The sequence below is a fragment of the Copidosoma floridanum genome, unplaced genomic scaffold (genome assembly GCF_036245765.1).
Source record: "Copidosoma floridanum isolate Cflo_tuat_1 unplaced genomic scaffold, Cflo_Japanese_pri ptg000019l, whole genome shotgun sequence".
NCBI lineage: Eukaryota > Metazoa > Arthropoda > Insecta > Hymenoptera > Encyrtidae > Copidosoma > Copidosoma floridanum.
The window spans coordinates 18,056,136-18,076,901 of NW_028321896.1; the positions used below are offsets into that span (position 1 = coordinate 18,056,136).

The 20,766-nt window shown below is 40.7% G+C and overlaps 4 protein-coding genes across 9 annotated transcripts in view; 1 reads left to right on the top strand and 3 right to left on the bottom strand.

The window, feature by feature from the left end:
- Positions 1 to 25: 25 nt before the first annotated feature.
- On the bottom strand, positions 26 to 5,329 carry LOC106638401 (zinc finger protein 346). 5 transcript variants are annotated; one of them, XM_014351530.2, is made up of 7 exons: positions 5,204 to 5,329; positions 2,121 to 2,407; positions 1,822 to 2,046; positions 1,612 to 1,750; positions 1,435 to 1,464; positions 547 to 692; positions 26 to 359 (listed from the first exon to the last, which is right to left on the bottom strand). In XM_014351530.2, the coding sequence occupies exons 2-7, from the start codon at positions 2,244 to 2,246 to the stop codon at positions 213 to 215; spliced, it is 813 nt and encodes a 270-aa protein (XP_014207016.1). In that variant the 5' UTR covers positions 2,247 to 2,407; positions 5,204 to 5,329; the 3' UTR covers positions 26 to 212. The 5 variants fall into 5 exon arrangements, with proteins under 5 accessions (XP_014207016.1, XP_014207017.1, XP_023245401.1 ...); XM_014351531.3 differs by lacking the exon at positions 5,204 to 5,329 and adding an exon at positions 3,543 to 3,745; XM_023389633.2 differs by lacking the exon at positions 5,204 to 5,329 and adding an exon at positions 3,540 to 3,745.
- On the top strand, positions 4,983 to 13,857 carry LOC106638400 (uncharacterized). 2 transcript variants are annotated; one of them, XM_014351528.3, is made up of 2 exons: positions 4,983 to 5,062; positions 5,940 to 13,857. In XM_014351528.3, the coding sequence occupies exon 2, from the start codon at positions 6,144 to 6,146 to the stop codon at positions 7,173 to 7,175; it is 1,032 nt and encodes a 343-aa protein (XP_014207014.1). In that variant the 5' UTR covers positions 4,983 to 5,062; positions 5,940 to 6,143; the 3' UTR covers positions 7,176 to 13,857. The 2 variants fall into 2 exon arrangements, with proteins under 2 accessions (XP_014207014.1, XP_014207012.1); XM_014351526.3 differs by lacking the exon at positions 4,983 to 5,062 and having other exon boundaries at positions 6,055 to 7,085; positions 7,192 to 13,857.
- A 125-nt stretch (positions 13,858 to 13,982) lies between these two features.
- On the bottom strand, positions 13,983 to 16,565 carry Arp5 (Actin-related protein 5). Its single transcript, XM_014351476.2, has 7 exons — positions 16,407 to 16,565; positions 16,028 to 16,342; positions 15,676 to 15,956; positions 15,384 to 15,602; positions 15,004 to 15,308; positions 14,753 to 14,933; positions 13,983 to 14,685 (listed from the first exon to the last, which is right to left on the bottom strand). Exons 1-7 carry the CDS (start codon positions 16,507 to 16,509, stop codon positions 14,068 to 14,070), a joined length of 2,022 nt encoding a protein of 673 aa, XP_014206962.2. The 5' UTR covers positions 16,510 to 16,565; the 3' UTR covers positions 13,983 to 14,067.
- Positions 16,566 to 16,842: 277 nt separating this feature from the next.
- The window catches only part of mbo (nuclear pore complex protein Nup88), a 55,231-nt gene continuing 51,307 nt past the window's right edge, over positions 16,843 to 20,766 (bottom strand). Inside the window, exons 3-12 of the mRNA XM_014351474.3 lie at positions 19,190 to 19,312; positions 18,956 to 19,115; positions 18,764 to 18,861; positions 18,475 to 18,667; positions 18,233 to 18,393; positions 18,082 to 18,167; positions 17,758 to 18,002; positions 17,333 to 17,676; positions 17,020 to 17,268; positions 16,843 to 16,945 (exon numbers count right to left, since the gene is read on the bottom strand). Coding sequence (XP_014206960.2) covers positions 16,882 to 16,945; positions 17,020 to 17,268; positions 17,333 to 17,676; positions 17,758 to 18,002; positions 18,082 to 18,167; positions 18,233 to 18,393; positions 18,475 to 18,667; positions 18,764 to 18,861; positions 18,956 to 19,115; positions 19,190 to 19,312 — 1,723 coding nt within the window. The 3' untranslated portion in view covers positions 16,843 to 16,881. The remainder of the gene's footprint in view (positions 16,946 to 17,019; positions 17,269 to 17,332; positions 17,677 to 17,757; positions 18,003 to 18,081; positions 18,168 to 18,232; positions 18,394 to 18,474; positions 18,668 to 18,763; positions 18,862 to 18,955; positions 19,116 to 19,189; positions 19,313 to 20,766) is intronic.

A 20,766-nucleotide genomic window follows, 5' to 3' on the forward strand; every position in this document is an offset into this window, starting at 1 on the left:
AATAATCAAAACTATATGCATTCGAATAAATTTATTTCTCAACAAGTATTTTATACATTAGAGAAAATCATTGAACATAGGTGTGAAACAATTAAAGATGCAATCTTAACATACTGATTGAAAAAAATTAGGACTAGTTTGAATGCAATTAAATACATTAAGAATAATACTCTAATTTTTTTTATTAACAGTTTATTGATCTTGAATCGTGCTTAATTCCATCCACCGGAAATAAAGTTATTTGTCAGGGGTTGATGACCGTAATTGTTTACCCTTTCTTTGTAGTAAGGAGAAAATCGTTTAGTTTTCTCGCTTTTACGACCAGCAAGTCTATCTAGATGCTTTTGAGATGTTAGATGCTGGAAATAACGAAAAGTTGATAAAAAATTTGTTAAACTTGAAGAAAAAAAAAAAAAAAAAAAAAAAACAACACTTTAAAAGTAGTTCAATAACACTTTTCAAATATAAAAATACTCTTAGTGAATTACTACAATTACAAGTCAACGCCTGATGTGTGAAAAAAATTAGGAATAAAATAATTCTCACCTCATTCAATTGCAAACTGGAGTTGAAGAATTTATTACAGGATTTACATGAGAGCAGCACGTTCTTTTCCGCCGGTCGTGGTAAGCATTCAGCAGGTATTTCAGCCACGTTTGCCTTTGATATTACATTCTTGCCGTTCCAGTCACCTAGAGGCGTCAATGTAAGATCAAGACTATCTATTTATCACCTTTGCAAGAGCTTTTATGTGATAATAAATGAGTTTGAACACTACATCAATGGCCATGATAGAAATAAATGGCTTGTATAAACTATGTCGTATATTGTGCAAAAGTTGTATAGATTTAACGAGGTATTTAATGGTGTTAGCGTAGTCATTTGTGAAGGATAGAAAAAAAAATAAAATAAAATAAATAATTTTTAAGCAGCATCATATACTGGCTCACTCATTGTATGCTTTACTTTATTTTTCGCAGATATGTAATTTATCAATAGTAAAATAAAAAAAATATTACAAATTTTTTTTTTTCGATGAACAAGATAGTCGAGTTTTGAAATATTTTAATTACCTCATTATTTTAATTCACAACAGTTTCTAATGTTTTAGAAGTTATAAAGAAAATCCAAAACGAACAGTTTCAATTCACAATTAATAATAAATAACACGATTGAAACTATAACATAGAAAATATACGATAAACAATAAACAATCAACAACATCATGCAATGAAATGGAAAAAAAAGTTAAAAAAAATAATTATTTAAACACGTGAAATATGAAAGTCAAAAAAAGGAGAAAACATATAAAAGTAAAGAGTGCTAGAAAAAAGATAAGCGCAACAAGATTTTTCCTAACAAGCTTATTTAAGAACATTGTGCCACGCCTTAAATCATGCGAATTTGCATATCTAGCAGTCCTAGTCTTATTACCTTTTGACATCTTTTTTTGGTGACGATTCCCTGTAACAAAAGAAAAAATATGTTTTCATCTTCATTTATAACTACTCAAACCCAATCAGAAAGAAACTACTTTTCTTTAGCAATAAATAAAGTAGTGCACATCATTAGAATTTTAATCCATTAAAAAATTTATCCATAGTATCTTACCATTTAAATGAGTCTGAAGTTGTTGTAGCGAATTCAAATAAACACTACAAACATTACATTTAAGTCCATTTGCATCTTCCTCTTTACTAAATGGTACATTTGTCTCTCGTAAAGTTTCCAGGATATTTTTAGACTTCATCTATAAATAATTATATTCAATAAAATGTGAAGTTCTGTATAAACAAAAGTAAGCATCAAGCTGAGAAATACTTGTTTGGCATGTCGAGCTCCCTGAAGATGTGCATCGAGTACAACCTGGCTAGTAAAATCAAGATTACAGTCCTGGCACCTGACTAGGGATTTTTTTAAATTGTTAATTTCTTTGACATTATTGGTTCCAGCAGTAGTTAACGAATTATTAGTTGAAGGATGGACCATTGGTCCTTGCACTTGTATAGTATTCGACATAGTTCTCACAGGATAATTAATTCTTTCCTGCATTTGAGTAAAAATAGTTGGTTGAATAGTTATAGAATATCTAATTTTTTTTAGATGTGTAGAATTCTTACTGGAATGTTTGTAGAATAGTTTCTCGGATTGTGCATTTGATAGTTCATTCCTCCTTCCTGCATACGAGCTTTAAACGCCGCTGGAGCACTTGAATGGTAATTTCTACCTCTGTATGCATTACTCATCTTTATTGATTTCCGTTGAGTTTACATTGAAAAGTTTTGTAGGACACATATTTTAATAGTAGCTACAAATATCGTGTTAACACTTGAATATAGTAATAACGATGTTTAACCTTTTGAGCGATATGTTTATGTTGACAAGGATATAAGCCAATTCCGTGAATCTGTAAAATTTTAAATACATAATAAGTATATCTTTAGTCTTTTAACTTTTTCCACGAAAACAATCAAGTAACTATACGCTGAACCCGAAAAATGACTAAGTATTTTTTGACATAAACGCCAATTAAACCGGAGCTAACCGTAATTTCAACGTTCTTTTTTTTTTTTTTTTTTTTTTTGTGAGCCCAAACGGCGAAAAAAAAAGTTTCAAAGCAAAGAATAGCGCAAAATCGATTTGTACAAATTTTTTCCGGTAGAAAAAAAATAGACTTACTTACCTAGATGGAATATTTAGAAACCTAATTAAGTACTCAACGGACAATGGCGTCACACAGGGTAACAATAAAAGCACAAAACAAAGCTGATAATCAGTAACTCGGAGTAAAACGTCGCGTTTCAGGTGCCGACTCCGAAATTTAGCTTTCTCTTTTCGCACATGCACGTCGAATAAATATGTCGATTTTGCGGCTTGTGGCGCTGACGGCGAGAGGGGAGGGGTGATAAAAGCAACGAAAAAGAAAAAGAGGGTGGGTATACCATATATTATATACATGCATTAATACGTGCGGTAGTAGAAAGAAAGAAGGAGAGGAAGGGAGATAAAGAGAAAAAGAGAGACACCTCCCATTAGATCGAGCGTGAATAAATGCACGGAGCAACATGTATGTTTTTACAAGTAAATAATAAAAATGAGCGAACAAGTACGTGTAAGGTTCGGTCGCAGCTTTAATATTTTGCCTTTCCGGGCAATCTCATTCTGCTTCCTCCATATTGAGTCTGTGATTGTGTAAAGAATAAAAAAAAAAAAAAAAAAAAAAAAAAAAGAAAGAAAAGAATTTGACAAATGCGCCGGACACTCCGACGAGAGGAGCCAATTGGTTGGTCGTACAGTATGGCGGTGGCTGGCATTTACAACACGGTAAAGAGCCCGTGATTGGTCGAGCCAAAATAGGTGCGCGGCAGCAGCGAGTTCTTGTTTTCTTACGCATCGCATCGCTTATATACGTATATAGTCTCCCTTGGTTCCTCGGGTAGTCGGGTCGGGTCGGGTGTACAAGGTACACACACACACACACACACACACACACATTATAGCTATACCCGTCGTTGTGTGGACTTATACACTTATACTACTACCTCTCGGCTCCGAGAGTCGGCTTCTCGCGCTAGCTAAACATTCCCTTCCTCTTTTCCCTTCTATTTCTGTCTTGCTCTGCCAACGCCATCACCAGTAGATCGCATCACCAAGCTCAACGAACGTCACCTCCGTCTTTACCGCGTTGGGGTTTTGTTACTTCCGTTCTCTCTTGCTCCCACTGTGGCACTGTGGCCGCCGCTCTAGCTCTGCTCTCCTCGTCGCCGCGCTACACCTTCTAGCTCCGTCTTTTTCCTTTGTACTTGAACTTATATATTATATAGCTGTTGCTTTACTATTCACGTCATTATATACATATATGTAATATATATATTACATATATATATACGCATATATAATATATATATTATAGCCACATGTATATACATATGCACGTATGTATCGTGTACACGTGAGCGAGACGAGCCGAGAGAGAGCACTATTTTGAAGTTCGTATTGTTGTAACCATCATCGTCGTCTTGCCCGGTGGTGTATATATTAAGGTTTGTGTTGAGATTGTGGTTACTTTTTTTTACTTTTCTACTCGAATTCTCGGTACTTCATAATTATCGTGAACGTGCAAGTTATTATAATTATACCATTTTTTTTCTCTCTCTCTCTCTCTCTCTCTCTCCCCCCCAGTGCTTCAAATTCATTACTCCACCAACGTGTGCTGGGCACTTAGCGATACCTATCTCCGGGCGAAAACGCTGAAAGTTCGAGGCATTTTCACGGAGTGCAGCGCCAAGGTGAGGCATTGTAATCGAATTTCCAAGCCGCTTCTTCCAAAGTCGCTATCCTATACATCCTACCATTGCATCTGTAATCGGAGCATTGGAGAGTTAATACACGGCTAGCGAGCAGCGGCACTAGCAGGCAGTGCAGTACGAGGGAGAGGAAGAAAGAGAGGGAGACAGCGCGATCAAAAAACAAAGATAATAAACAGCGGAACTGGGAACCAGAGGACGGACGACCCGCGGCTGCAGCTGCACATGCATCAGCTCTCTAGTAGATAGGTAAGTACGCACAAAATCCTCCTATAATATATATCTATCTTTAGATGGTCGGAGTAGGAGAGAGAGAGAGAGAGAGTGAGGCTCTGTTGGCTCGTTCCTTCGGATTCCTGCTCGTTTCTTCTTCGCGGATACTTACTTAGATGTACACACGTACACGTTGTATAGTTATACATGGCTGCTCAGAAGCAATAGGTATAGCGTCGTCAGACAGCAGTTCGGACTGTTCGGAGCTTCGGAGAGCACGGCGCGATCGCGGGGGCCGCCGTGTGACCGCCAAAGGCGCCGACAGAGGTCTCGCGGCTTCACAGATATAGTAGCGCAGCCATCTTATATTTTGCCTTAAGAGAGAAAAACAGAGTCGACCGCGAGGCCGAGCAGTTTCCTCGGCCGCGATGGCCTGTGCCCGACCCTCGCAGCCCGTCTGAACGACCTCGTGGCGACGCGAGCCCTGGGCTCCGCATGCAGCAGTTTTTTCCCCACGAGCCAGGACCACTACATCAGCAAAGGTTAGTGCAGCAGCTAGTCCCCCAAGCCCGCTTTCGTCGGGCAGGCCCTCCCCCAGCAGCACCAACGGCCCTCCTCTCGCGTCACTTCCCTCCCCCCCCCCCCGCCCCCCTCCTCCCGCACCCGATCAGTACCTAACGTACCTTGAGTGTATAGACCCAGCGATAGTGGCCTCGACGGTGCTGCCCAGCTCTTGGAGTTTTTACCTCCAGCCCAGCGTTGATATCTCTCCCTGTGTCTCTCGTGAGTTTGCTGCCACTGGGGGGCCCCGCTGCCGGTCCCCGTCGCCGCCGCCCCGGCTCCCCTCCCCACCGAGCTGATGTTCCGCGCGGGCGCTCGACTCGACGGTAAGGTTGATGCAGCGATGAACCGTCGAGAGGTGACAAAGAGATCCCGGCCCTGCTCTCTCTCTCTCTCTCGTCCTCGGCCCAAGAGCGTTATGCAATCAGCTGATCAGCCAACCAGGCTCACTCTCTGACACTTGTCAAAAATAAACCCTATCCCCGCTACGCCCCTGGCCATCGACGGAAGCAGCAGCAGACTCGGACGACGGTCACTCGCCGAAGCCGCTCGTCTCTAACCTGACCTGCTGCTGCTGCCGCCGCCACTACAGCCGCCTGTCTGTCTGCCCGTCTTGCCTTGCCTGCCTTCGCTTGCCGCGCTTTTCGCCTTCCCTATATGATGTGTATCGTACATTATATTTATATTTATATTAAATACACGCGCTCGCGCGCGCGCGCGTGCTCTCCGTATAAACACACATGATGTATATGCATGAGCTATATATATATATATATATATATAATATATGTGCACGTATGCCCGATGTATCTAACGCCGCTATTGTGTTTTGTTGTTGCCGTTGCCGGTGACGTACAGGTGGATTGGTACGCGGGATATGAGCAGTTTGTCAAGCGCAACCTGACTCTGCTCCCAAACCAGCAGGCGACCCAGGTTCTGCACCAGCACCAGGTTCATCCGGCTCAGCATAGAGGACACCCGTTGCCACCACCGCCGCCGCCGCCGCCGCCCTCGCAATCGCAGTCACAGCAGCATCACCACCACCTACACCCTCACCCGGACATGACGTCCATGTTCGAGCACCAAGTCAAGACTGAGCCTATGGGCTTTTATTCTGTCGCATCTAGTCGCTCTGACGGATCAAACTCGATTGTTAACCTGTCCGACGATCGTGAGGAGCTTTCCCAGCAGGAAGCCGCCCATCTTCAGTCATTGCACGCTCATCCCCAGCACCAGCAAATTCAATCGCAGGAGCATAGTTCTATGGATCACGAAGACTCGCCAGAACGAGTACAACACGTCGTCGTAAAAGAGGGTAGTCGCGCCAAACCTCAGCCCTGCAAAGTTTGTGGAAAGGTTCTTAGCTCAGCGTCCTCATACTACGTACACATGAAGCTCCACTCAGGCAACAAGCCGTACCACTGCACCGTGTGCGAGGCGAGCTTCTGTCGCAAGCCCTACCTCGAGGTGCACATGCGCACGCACACGGGTGAACGGCCCTTCCAGTGCGAGCTCTGCCTGAAGCGCTTCACCCAGAAGAGTAGCCTCAATACCCACAAGCGCGTCCACACGGGTGAGCGGCCGTACTCGTGCGACATTTGCAACAAGCGCTTCGCCGTCAAGAGCTACGTGACGGCCCACCGCTGGTCCCACGTCGCTGAAAAGCCCCTCGTCTGCGAGCGCTGCTCCTTGAGCTTCACCTCCAAGAGCCAGTTCGCCATCCACATTCGCACCCATACCGCGACCACGTCCTACGAGTGCAATATCTGCGGTCGCACCTTTGTCCGCGACAGCTACCTCATCCGCCACCAGAACCGTGTGCACCGCGATCCCGGAGGAAGCGGCACGGCTCAGCAGCAACAATCCGCCCAGGTCAACCACGAGCCCGGCACGCCCCAGTCGGTAACCAGCGGACACCCTGGCCAATCTGGCACCCCAGGTTCCGGCTTTGAGAGTCCCGTCTGCGAGCTGCGCTACACCGAGGGACCCTCGACCCTTGACAAGGTCGGTATCGCCGCCGAGATAGCCAGCCTGGCAAAGCAGAACAGCCTGCAGTTGCCTTTACCGCTGCTCCACCCACAGAGCACTAACTAGTGCCTGCCACCTACAGTAACCGCAGCAGCAGCAGCAGCAGCAGCAGCAGCGCTCGCCCGTTTGCCTGAGCCCGGTCTGGTCCAGCAGCACCAGCCTCAGCAGCCGTTCTTCGACAGCGGCAGCAACAGCAGTGTCGGCATCGGCGGTGGACCTGGCTTGCACCCTGCGTTCTACCTCTACGCCCAGTACACTGCAGCTGGCGCTCCGGTAACGGCAGCAGCAGCAGCCATCTCCTACTCCGAGTACGTACAACGCAATAACACTTGAGATTGTGTGATACGCCGCGCGCTTATCACCGACCATGTCAATTCCCCGGGAGGTCCCTGTCGACCGACCGACACCGTCGTCGCCGATGCCACCGCCAACTACTACTACTACTACTTAAGCTCAGGATCAAGTAGTTCGCCTCAACTGATGATGCAGACGCGACGAAACGAATCGGTGTGCGACCCGGCACTCAGCGTGGATGCACCATAATTTTTAGTTTTTTTTTTTTTTATTTTGTTTGTTTTTTTTCCATCTATATCTAATTTTTTAAAAATATTTTACTATATTGACGTAATTGATGCGATTATTAATAATGCGAACGAATATTGTTCAATTTGTCCAAACTTCGATTCGATGACGACCATTCAGATATTTATTTTTCTTTTACAAAGTATTTTAGTTAAATCTGAATTATGTTGTAGGAAATGTGTTAGAGAAAGTAGAATTTGTTGTCGAAAATAACCGGTAGCTGTTGTGCAAGCCACGCAGAGTCCAGTGTCGAAATCTATCTCCCTGTTAACGTAATGAAAAAAGAAAGAAGAAAAAACAATAAAAAAAAAAATAATAAAAAAAAAAAAAAAAAGTAAACTACGTAGAAGCAAGCAATGGTAATCGAGTCAGTCACGCTCGACCAAATCTTTGCACGCTCTTATTACTATCGCGACAACGCGATTTTGATCATCCCATATACATTTTCCGTTCGGATTATTAAGTAATTAATATATGTATCTTCTCCGGGCGCGACTTTACAAAAATATGCATACACACGACATCGCAGACATCACACTTATTTATATTTTATATTTTTAAAGGAGTTTTAGTCACTTGGATCTGTGATATAGGTAGTAATTATCGTCTATAAGAGTTTGAATATTGGTTTAACTATTTCGATTTGATAACCAAAAGCAGCAAACAAATCATAAAAAAGATTGAAAAGATAAACAATATATAACAAATAATTGGAAAGATAAATAAGAAAGTTTGTAAATGCCATGCCATGGAAACGACGTAATCAATCATCATAACGAAAATTAACTTGGGCCTGTATCTATTAAATTTGATAACGGTAAGTGTCCCAGGACTTTTGTTGCTACTCAATTCCAAAATAACAATAATAAAGCGAAAAATTGCTTAAAAGATTTTAATCAAGCTCATGAGTTGCCGGTTATTATAAATGCTTCAGACTTTAGACAATGATTTTATACTTTGTTCCGAAATTCTGTTCAATTCCGTCGCTTCGTTTCCGTAAACTTTGCTCACTACGCCATTATATCGATGAATAGATGTCTTTTGAACTATTGTAAATCATAAATTTAATGTAATAGTTCATTATGTTACAGAAAGCCTAATGTTCAACTATTACGATCAAAATTTATTGCAATCACAGACGATGCGAACGTTCCGTTCAACTTATACATCCTAAAAAGAAAGAAAGAATGCGTGAATGAAAGTTCTGCAACTATTCAATGACTCAAGCAGACCCAACTACTCCCACACTCCTAACATTGTGACGATTAATAATAAGATCCGTATGGTTTATTGAAAACGAGATATTTATAATACCATAGTTGAAGAAATACGTAATACAAATAATAATAAAAAAAGAATCAAGCCAATCGTTATTTCCATAGAACATTAAGTGAAAACAAAAGTAACGCAAAATTCGTAGCATACTTCAAGTTGTGCTCGTGCGTATCTATAAATATGTATCCGTAATGAAAAAAAAAATGCTCGTAATTTTTCGAGTTTGTATATGTATCGCGAAAGAGAATAATAACGCTGTGCTTTACGCGTACGTATAAGCTCATGCTTTTTCTTTGGGTTGATCAAAGTTACTCGCACAGTTCAGACACACCCGTATTTAAGCGAATCGATTATATTTAGTGCCTCCATTTTTTTTTTTTTTTTCTTTTTTTTTACATATATTTATACATACATATACCATTATTACTTCTAGCACTCGTTTATTGCGTTATTTTTTCATTTATACACTCACCTACCAAACTGCTGTTTCGCTATTACCCCCTATCCTTTCTGTAAAATCACCCGTAGTGTATCGCGTTTGCTTTGTATTTTTTTGTCGAGACAACAGCGACAATGATAAATATGAAGGATATGACTTTTATTTATCATTTTTTCTTTTTTTAGAGGCACAAAAGTCGTAGAGCAGAAGAGGCCTTTCTCTGATAGTCTCGCGTGCGTAGGCGTACTTACTTCTCTGCAAACTAGCGACCCTCACTGTGAAATATAGAATGAGAAAACGAGTGAGCGAAATAAGGCATGAAAATGAACAAATAACGTAACGTTGATGGGAATATCTAATAGACTACTATCTGATAAGTTTGTTAGCGATGAGAATGTCTCGATCACAGGACTGTTGCATACTGATCGTTATTGTAATAATCATTAGTTTAATCGTGTTTTTTTTTTTTTTTTTTTTTTTTTTTTTTCACACCACTAACTTTGCAAGGCTTAGCATCATTTTAGACGCAGACTCACAAGTACAGAGCCGAAGTGGAACGCTGATATATTTTTATAAATGTGCAAAATCATAAAAATTTGTTATTATTTGTTATATTATAATGAAGGTAGAGAATGACGAAATGACGAAGAGGTGGTAGTGGCTACCCCGACTTTTGAATAAATGATCGTGCTGATGGTGGTGGTGACTTGTCGAGAGAAATGACTCCATCTTCTTTACTTCGAAGCTCTTTTGAGAGTAACATAATCTTCCACTAAATTACTGTTTTTGTAAGAGCGCGAATCTGCGTTATCCATAGCGTAACGTGTTTTATATAAATATCTCTCTCTTTGTCGTTTGCCACCCCTTTGCACGTGCATCATCATTCGATATTGTATTCGGCATCAACCGTCGCGGATGACAACTGACGAGAGCACTGCCGTATCGTTTGTCTGTTAATTGTGGGGTTCACAGAGTTTTTGTTGCATTTTTTGTCCTCATCGTCGTCGCGTAAGGCTTCTCGAGCTCATTGCACGAAGTCGACTTGTCTAGTGACTTCAAAAAATTGTAAATAGGAAAAAACGATGGTGTGTAAAATCGTCATCGACTTAGTACGTGGATAAGTTGCTTGTTACGTTGCCTTGAAGTTTTCTCGTTTTTCATGTACTTCCGGTATTTAACGTGTAACATGTACGTCTTACATTTTTGTATTGGAAAAATTGTACAAGAAGGTGCAAAGTCGCAGCGGCTCGACGAGCGATTCTAATTCATCAAGCTCTGATTGAATGCGAATTATTGTGCAACAGCCACCGCTGCTGCTACAACATTACAACAATACGAATATCGATAACATATGACACTCGCTCGGTTTTCTTTGTCCCGCAGCTCGAGCTGATCTGATGTTGAATGAAGAGTGACGTAGTAAAAATAACGCAGCACCGCCGTCTGACTCAAGTTTCAGCAGCCGAGCCTTTTTTTCTTTCGGCTTCGAAGCTTCCACAAGCTCATCCGCTGACCACAGTTCCATTGCGCGTCGTTTAATTAAGAAAAAAAAAAAAATTATAACATAATGGGCAAGCTAACAATAAAATCTCCAACTTATAGGCATTGCGCCTCGGTACCTACTTAGTGCCTTAAACTTTTTAACAGCGTCTAGTTCATTCTCATCTTCATCTTTCAATGTCTTCAAATCATTCACATCCCTGTAACTGTATAACGTGAGCTTTTCTTTCCCAACTAGTTTTGGATTTTAGTTTACATGAAAACATTTGGTAATTCTCAGTTAGGTTTTTTGCAACCTAAAGTCAGAATATCAAGGTTGCAGGAAAAGCTTTTACTTTTTTGTCGTTGGTAAGATTCGAAAATTTTTTAGCTTTTTTGGGCACTAAATTGTTAAATGTAAAAATTTCCAATCTAATACGTGAAAACGTCCGCGATTCCGAACAGCCGATACGACAAAAGTAGGATACTAAAGAAAAAAAAAAAAAAAAAAAAAAAAAAAAAAAAAAAAAAAAAGCGTGGTAAAGACAAACGCAAAGCAAGCGTTACAGGTGCTGCGACTACCTCCGTCATTTCCTCACTCTCACCTGCGTACTGTAGCAGTAGATAGTTCTTATTTTTATAGAGGTTTTATCGAGCTACCGTAAGTCTTAGAGGCCTGCGAATAATGGAATTTTTGTAGACAAGTTTTTCATAGAAAATAATAGGAAGATAAAGAACAGAATAAATAATAAAAAATATATATGGAAAAAAAAGAGTGAAAACGACGATGGTGAGCGCTAAAAACCAGTGCTCACGAAAGTGAAATGTGCGAATAGACACCGAAAAATATTATAATAAAAAAAGACACTTTTGTATTAGCAGTTGCAACAATTTGATAAATGATAAGCGGGAATGATGATGGAACGAAAAAAAAAAAAAAAAAAAAACTTTGACAAAATATTAAAAAAAAAATAAATAAAAAAGTAAAAGCGAGATCCAAGCTTGGACACAGGAACACGTACATAGTTTTCACCGACATATCCTGGCTGATTACACATCCTTGAACGTAAAGATGGAGAAAGAAAAAAATACTGCGTACTATTATAGTTACTACATACATACATGTTATATAGGCTATTTTATGTGTAAACAATAATTCGTAAAATTAACACTATATAAGACCATAGGTACATATTATACATATAACGATGGTACAAGTAAGGCAAGTATGTACTGTACATAGCTGTCACTTACCCTACGCCCACCCACATAAAAATTATATACATATGAAACATATATATATATATATATATATGTATAATATAAATACATCTCCCATTATAAGTTTAGATAAGAAAAAATACATTAACCATTGTTGTACTAATTATTGGTTATAACAATTATTTGTCATTACTATATTATTATTATTATTATTATTATTATTATTATTATTACTATTGATTCTTATTACATTATATTGATTGTAGATTATTACAATTATTTTAATAATTATTATTCTAATTACGATCACATTGACTATTATGACGAACCATATACTAATGCTATGTATACTTTAATTAAAATACGCTTTATCAATTAAAGAAAGTATACCCTCACTTTTTGATACATTGACTCGTTGGAAAATAAAATAAACAAAAAATAAATGTGTTTTGCTTTTGAATTGGATTTAACTAAGATTTTATTAAAGATGACTACCAAATTTTGTGTGAGTCGAGGCAAGAAGGAAATGTGTGTTGATAAAGAATGAAGAGATTGAGAATAAAATGAATAAATAAATGCTTTAAAAGTAATTTAGCATAAGGTTGGCCTGCAGCGATCTCACACTGTGATATTTGTAAAGAATATTATTTAAATTGTAAGATTTGTTACATTAAGTCAAATATTGAATATGCGTCAAGCAAAGATTGGCGATGCTTTTCACTCTAGTTCATGAGACAGGCTACTATACTTCCTGTGCTAAAACGAACTACGTCTCAAAGAATTCGTTTACGACTCGGTATTTTTTTAAAAATATCTTTTCTTTATTGTTTTACTAACAAATATACATAAAGTACATCTAAACATATAAAAAAATGTTCTCTTTAAGAATCACATTGAATAATACAGAATATTCTGTATTTTCTACGACACGTGGACATTATTTCGTTTAGTCCAAAAAGTTCTGAATCCTAATCTAAATTTTCTCATTTTGAAAAATCTGACACTGTCAAAGTAGCATAAATCGACAAAACTGTTTGAGTAAAAAAATAACACTGCAACTTTAACAAACGAAAACCCGTATATTTTATTTACACGACTTGGCCAGGTTTATATATGACACTAGAAAATAATTAAACCTCATCGCATAAGCTGAATTGCAATGAGAAACGAGAGCAACATAAATTAATTTTTTTACAGGATCGACCTCGCAGCTTGTATTAGATGCTTGTACGAATCTAAAAAAATTATTTTCAGCAGCAAAGTCTCTTTAAACTACAGATGATGGACGGAGCGTAGTTCGAGTATAGTTGTGGGGTCGATGCCACCTTTGATTTGGCGCAGTTTTACGAATTGAAGGACGAGCTAAGTATATAATGTGACAACGAAAGTGGTTGTCCGCGTTAAATCTGTCAGCTCCCGAACCCAAGATAGATTGTACAGGATCGGTGACAATGGCACCCGATGATATTTTTCAGTATACATTGTGATGTTAGATTAAGTTGTGGAGCTAAGTCGGTGAGCTATGCTGCTGAGATCGCTGTAGCCAGGCTTAACGCTATATGCGTGAGGGATCACTTTCGTATTTTTTTAGGCCATACTCTTAACAAATTCTGTTCTGCATGTGTATACGCGCGTCTCTGCGCGCAGCGCGGTCTCGCGTAAATAAGAAAAATTGATTAATTAATAGGCTCATCTCTAGATTGTCGAGCGTAACAACAAAGATATAAAAAAAAAAAAAAAAAAACAATTTAACGAATCAAAGGATTATATGTATATTGTAATTGGCCGAAAAACTACGATGTAGTTTGTTCAAAGCGTCGCGAATAAATGGAACAATTGTGTAATAAAGTAGACATCCATAGATACAACGACTCGTCTTTTTATTTCGTCCTTATGTGATTGCAAGATCTTTACAAAATTTAAATTAAAGTAATTTGTACAGATATTAATACACAAATTGATTCATTCGATTTCCACGTCAACAACTGTGTCGTCGACTTGTTCTGCGACGAGCGGCGCTTGTGACGGCAAAGGATCGGGAGACGGAAAGTACGGATTACTCGCAGAATGTTCTTTGAAATACTCTCCTCCTTTTTCCTCGTAATCCTTACGAGTGACTAGATAATCCGACAAATTACCATTCAACGCAAAATCTCTGGCACCATACCAAGCGTCTAGGCTGGGATTTCTCGCAATGTTTATTTGAAATTTGGATTTGAAGGGCCTCATTTCAAGAAGCTCTTTGTGCAATCGGTCTGCTAAACCTGGAAAAACAGCTGGGCCACCAGTTAAAAATACATTACTAACGAGGCGATTTTGTTCCTCGGGAGTATATTGTTTCAATACGTGTTCGATGGTCCCGGCTAAACCACCCTGTTTTACGCCAATCATGTACGGCTGAAAGATTACTTCGGGTGTTCTCAATTGTTCTGTGCCAATGTGTAACTGGTGCATTTCTCCAGGTGCCATTTGTACGCTCTGATTTCCAGCGTTTTCAAATTCGGGATCGTGCTGTCTCAGAACGTTTTCCAACTCTACGAGCCTTTCTTGCTCTGCTTCTGAATCCGAGTCTCCTCCTTCCTGGTAGCGAAAAAATTTGAATTTGGAGTAAAGAAAAAAAATACTTATTAAATTTAACAGTCCTTACTTTATTTATGACTTTGTAAACGTCCCAATCTTCGTCTCGCATACCAAAATCGTCATCTCTTTTGTCTTTTTTGGCCAGCTGACTAATTATTCTCATTCTTTCTTGCCCAGCTGCTGTTCTGCGCTTTGCCATATCCTGGCGACGTTGTCGTTTCGCCACACGCTTTTCTAAGATATCTTGTCTAAAAAAAAAAAAAAAAAATAATTTGGATCAAGTTAAGATTTTAAGGATGCTTTACTTAAATCAATCACCTCTTTTTCCTAATGTCAGCTATCCATTCATTAAAGTCTTGCTGATCTTTTGGCTGCAGGCTTGACTTGAGGACTTTTGGCTTTGGCTCGTCCGCTGCAATGTTCTCTTCCTGAGCATTAGCTGCGACTATCTTCTGCTTTGTCCTTTCTATTTTGGCTTGTAAATTATTTATGGCTTTCAACAAATCTGCTCTAGTTGCGAGTGAATGACTTTGAAGAGCTTTTTTAAATTCTTCGGTACTTCCTTCTTCTAAAAGTTCTTGAACGGCTAAAAGTTGATTTAATTGCTCTTCATCTTCCGCCAGCTGAAATAAATGTGGGCTAGAGTTATTGAGAAATGCAATATTTAAAAAACTCAAAGCTGATTTAAATCTTTGTACCCTTTCTTCTCGTTTTCGGGCATTAATTTCCATTAATCGTCGAGCAAGTTCGCGTTTCCTTTCTTTTTGTTGTTCAACTGTGAGGCCTGGATTTACTGGTGGAGCTACATATGGTAATTGCACTCTAAGTACATTATTGTCATAATATTCTGCATCAGCCCATTTTGAAATTTCTTCTTTGTAATCTACAGCGATTCTTGAATGATCATGAATCAACTCCTGTGTTTGATTTAAATTTCTTGTTAACATGAATTAGGTAGACAAAACATTTATTAAAAAAAAAATGTTTTACCTCGGCGCGACTCAAAGTGATTGCATTGAAATGTGCAGGATATTTCAACTGTAATAGTTTGTGCATATAATATACACTTTGAAAGCCACCTATATTTATTCTTTTGGTTTGCCTCATATCGGCTTTTCCATCAAGAATTGGAATAACATGGATTGTTTGGTATCCCAAGCTAATAATCAAGCCATCAGACTGACAGTTGTTGTGTTGGTAAGAAAATAGAGAATCGACTCCATAAGCAACAGAGGGAACACAATAGCATTCAAATAACAGCTCCGACATTACTAAAAATATTAAAATTGACATCATTTCGTGCTATAACTCAAATATATCGTGCAAAGAATAATCACCTTACAATTTCTACAATAGTTTGGATTCAAGAGGGCTTCCGTAAGAATGATGGGATGATTGACACAGCCCTCTGTATCGATACTCAAATGCGAAAAGATATAATCATACACATGTTCTTGAGCTTCGTAGTGAGTAACTACATTTTTATCAAACTGTGTTTTTAGCTGAAAACGCATTGCTTCGATGTTTGTAATATCATTGCCAACTTGAATGTCTCCATCTTTTTTGCCTCGCTCTTTACGAGGCTTGGCTATCAAGTTTTTAAACACCAACTGAGGCTCTTTTTCTGTGGCCCAACCGACCCTGCATTTATATGATCCTAAAATGTTTAAAGATTAATGTTTGAAGACTGCTTTTTCTTGCAAATTTTGAAGGTTACGTACCATTATCAATAACTAGCGGTGTCTCTTCGGTCTTGATTTTTTCAGGATAAACATGTAAAATATCTGGTACAGTTTTTAAATCTTTCAATTTAAGAACATTCATTTTTCATCCCAGAAAATCTTCCAACTACATTAATAATACACTGTTGACTGTTTCACTTACCGCGCGCAGTTTCCGCAGTTTGTAAAACAGCCAAACGACATCTTCAGGAGTTTTCCGACACTTACATCGTTACCGTATGTGTATTTTCTTTATTACCTTCTTGAGATTACAAGTTTTTTAAAGTAGTTTCTTAATTTGTTTTCAATAAAATTTTTTTGATAATCTTGGTTTCAGTGTCTTTTTAAGAATAATTTTCTGAAAATTGGGATCTAAAATAATTGGGTATGTACAAGGTTTTTTTTAAGGAAAAAAGCAATTTTGAAAAATATTCGTTTAATTGATTTTATAAAAAATAATACAATAACACTGCAATTATAATCCCACTTGGTCTTGAAGGTTTTTCGCGCGAGTTATCAGTTCAGCAACGTCTTTTCCCCTGAAAACAAAAAATTATAATTTGAATACTGAGCAACGTTTTGTACCCAGACTATTGATTTTTTAAAAACTCACATTTGAGCCAGACTCTCCTTGAAAAATTCAACTTGCTCTGGCTTTAAGACAATTTGAGTGTTTTCATCGGTAACATTGGTTTGATTTAACGATTCCAGGAAAGTAGTTTTTTTCTTCTTCAACTGTTCAATGCGAACGCGCATATCCTTAACTTTGTCGGACATTTGTTTGAGCTTCTCACCCTCAGCCCGTTCCATAGGATTCATGTTTGGTTCTTTAAAACGTACCAGTCTAAGAACCTCCTCTGCCCTAAAACGTGTTATTTTACTTTCAAAATCACGGATCTTTGAAAGATCTGAAAAAAAAAAGTTACCTCTTCGCCAGTTCCTCCTGCTTGTCCTTGATATCCTCGTACTTCTCAGCCAAATTCTCGGCTTTCTTTTGCAAACACATTTTGTCCTCGCTCAGATCCTCAAGCTCCTTCAGCTGATGTATCTTCAAAGCCTTCAAAGTTCGCACCTTTTTGGCGAATTCCTCCCGAACCTTGTCGTGGTGAACAAAGTGCTGTTTACGAAAAATCGACGTTGCCCGATACAACAACTCCAAGTACTCGCGAGGCGACATATTCTGCCGTAACCCAAGCATCGTAAGCGGTTGAGACGCCTCCCTGTTCAACAGTAGTTTCTTCACATGCGTGTCGAAGGGCTCTTTCGTGACCTAAAAAAATACATATTATATTACGGATGCCGTTGAAACAACAAAAGGACTGGATCGAGTTGAACTTAAGACGGAAAAAACCTTCTTGCTGGGGCTGGTAACGGGGGCGGTCGCTTCGATTTTCGAGATGTAGCAGTGGTCGACGATCGACTTGTTGACGACCACACCAGTGTGCAGAAGGGCTATCAGGACGCAGGGCTCCTGAAGCAGGCCGAAGCCGAGAATCGGCGTCGTCTCGTCCTTGCTCGTGTATTTTGTGCGCGTGCTCACGAGGTACTGCGCGCTCGACTCCTTCATGAACTTGGGCAGGTGTAAATCAACGCTGTCTGCAAATTTATTAGTTTCATCGTTACACTCAAGAATTCCAACAATGGCTCATCAAAAATAAAATGGCCACAATCGTACTTTCGCTGGCGTCGACGTAGTCGTCGAGTTGTCCCACCATCGGAACGTTGACGAGATGAATACCAGCGTTGTGCGAACAAAAGTACCTGGAAAAAGACTTGTAACCATTTTTCATCCCTCAAACAAACTGCAAAACGTATATATACCATACCTCGACCGGTTTTCCCGATCGGCGTGCAGGTGAATGGGACACGAGTACTTTTTGTCCTTGTCCGCGTAGAAGAGCCCGAGCTCCATTTCTATCGACTCGAACACAAAGAGCGCCTCGTCGGGCGTGTGAAGACTGTACGTCGAGCCGTACTGGGACCACGTCTAAAGGGACCATTATCCAAAATTATATGTATCATAACATATAGGCAATGATAATAACAACAACGTGTCGGTTGATCTCACTTTTTTTTCTTCCTCCTCCTCCTCCGTGTTGTCGGTGAGCAAAACTGCGTGGTATATCTTGCCCAAGCACGAGGCTATGACCACGAGCGGAGGGGTGGTCTGGAGGCACAGGATCGAGCAGGAATCGGTACCGTAATTGTCGAAGGTCGGAGGGTACATCGAGAGCGAGCCGAAAACTACGGGCTTGTTGTCACTGAAATCAATAACCATTTCAACATCAATTTCCAGTCGTATACGCAACAATGCAAATGTTTTCCTTCTAAAACACATAGTAAGTATACACACGTACTCTATGAGGACGTTACCGCGAACCAGCAGGACGTCGCCGTTGCCCCGAAGAACCAGGATCGGCCACTCGATCTGCCGCCACGCGTCCGTGGCGTCCATCTGTTGGGCGCAACAATCGACTTTAAAAGTATACTCCGGCGCAAGCAGTAAATCGAAACAAATTTGAAAAAAGAAAAAAAAAAGTAGTCCTCACGTCGTTGTCGTTGTGGTCGGCAGCCGGCGTGGCAAAGTCAAAGTCAACGGCCGCTTCGCCGAGCGCCGCGAAACTCGGTATCCTCATCGACGAATTCGAAGGCCCGACCTTCCAGCTCCTCACAAGCTCCGGCTTGTCCCCCAACTCGCACTCGTACAACCTACAACAAAGCAACCAGCGCGTGAATAATCGATAGACGCGCCATTATAAATAACCAATAATGATTATATTCACTGGAAAACATTGTCCGCCGTGAGCACGACCAGGTGGGAGTCCGTCAGCGAGCCGGGGTGCCAGCGGACCTTCCGTATCTCCGTCGTCGCCAGCTGGGAACAGCACCCGTCGAAGTTGTAACTCCTGCAACATCGTGTCGTATGTACAACTTGTGCCCAAAAAAGCCAAAGAAGAAGAGGGGGAGACACGTGTGGGAGCAATTAAAAAAATTTTCCTACGCGAACAAAAGCACTGGTTAGCAAGTGCGGCCCAAGTTGCTGTTGTTGCCCCGGGAAAAAGAAACGGACAGATGCCGCGTTGCTTTTCGTACATGTACGGGGGGTAGGAGAGTTGACGTGAGACGTCGCGCCCGACAACTATTTAAATTCCACGTACGACCTGCGAGAGAGAAGTAGAGAGGGACGGAATTTTAAACAAAACGCCGGTAACCGCGAAGCTTCCCCCGACTCGCGACTCACCAGCTCGGAGGTGCTTTTTTGGGCGTTCTTTGATGTTTGTACGACTCTCGCGCCCTGTACCTGCGGAATCTCGGGCTCGATCGCGGACACGTTGTTTCGTTAATTAGCACCCGCCCTCGCCCTTCGTATGCATGAAAAAAAAAAAAAAAAAAAAAACAATAGCAAGGGGTGGAGCGCGTAAAACAGCGCGGCGCGGGTGCGTTGTTTTGAAAAATCTCAGTCATCCGTCTTATCCGTGTACGCATAGGTGGGCCATAGGACGTATTATCCGCGCTGCGCCAGAGGAGCTTGGGGGGGGGTGGCCTGCAAATACGGTGCATATACACACACGCGCGCGCGATGCAGCCCTGGGAGAGCACCGACGGGGTATATTTTATTATTACTCGTGCTTACGGAGGACAGGAGGGAAGGGGGGGGGTGGTGGTGCTTTGTCGTTGTTGGTGTTGGTGGTTATTAATGTCCCCGGCACGCACGAGCCTCCGTTGTTGTTGTTGTTCATGCCTCTCGAAAGGGCGACCCGCGAAAGAAGATGGAAGAGGAGAAAAAGGACAAAAAGAAGAGGGTATGGCGCGTATACACGCCGTTATACGGGAGGGGACCCGCCTGCCGCGGGTTCTTAATAATTGATAAAAATGTATGCACACGCGCGAGAGAGAGAGAGAGAGAGAGCCCCGAAATATAGCCCCCGTTGCGACTATCGTCGTCGTTTTTTCTCCGTCGCGCGCGCAAGAGTTGACACCGAGGTCGCGATTTATTCGCACTTCCCCCCACTCTCTATGCCGCTAATTTCTCTTCGTCCCGTCACAATTCCGGAATTATCAAAATTTATACACACACGCGCTTGGCATCCTTCCCTTTCGCGTTATTTTTTTTTTTTTTGTTTTCCCTTTGCCTTTTGCCGTTTCCTTTTGGGCGAAAAGTTCGAAAATCAAGTTCGCAGGTGTGGGCATATTTGAATCCCAAAAAAGAGAGGGGCGAAAGGCAGAGGGTACGTCCGGGGTACAAAACCTTGAGTACACGCACGTAAAGGGTAGTTTGGCGCAAGTTGCAGGGAGAGAGATACGGGGCGCTCGGACAATAAAATTTGCTATCTCCTCTCTCTTACGTGTCCCGGGTGGC

Coding starts and splice junctions, on each gene's coding strand:
- LOC106638401 (XM_014351530.2), bottom strand. CDS start 2,246: ATGAGTAATGCATACAGAGGTAGAAATTACCATTCAAGTGCTCCAGCG. Junction 693..1,434: donor CCAAAAAAAGATGTCAAAAG/GTAATAAGACTA, acceptor TGACGCCTCTAG/GTGACTGGAACGGCAAGAAT. Junction 360..546: donor CCAGTTTGCAATTGAATGAG/GTGAGAATTATT, acceptor CGTTATTTCCAG/CATCTAACATCTCAAAAGCA.
- LOC106638400 (XM_014351528.3), top strand. CDS start 6,144: ATGACGTCCATGTTCGAGCACCAAGTCAAGACTGAGCCTATGGGCTTT.
- Arp5 (XM_014351476.2), bottom strand. CDS start 16,509: ATGAATGTTCTTAAATTGAAAGATTTAAAAACTGTACCAGATATTTTA. Junction 14,934..15,003: donor GCTGACATTAGGAAAAAGAG/GTGATTGATTTA, acceptor TTTTTTTTTTAG/ACAAGATATCTTAGAAAAGC. Junction 14,686..14,752: donor TTTACAAAGTCATAAATAAA/GTAAGGACTGTT, acceptor TTTCGCTACCAG/GAAGGAGGAGACTCGGATTC.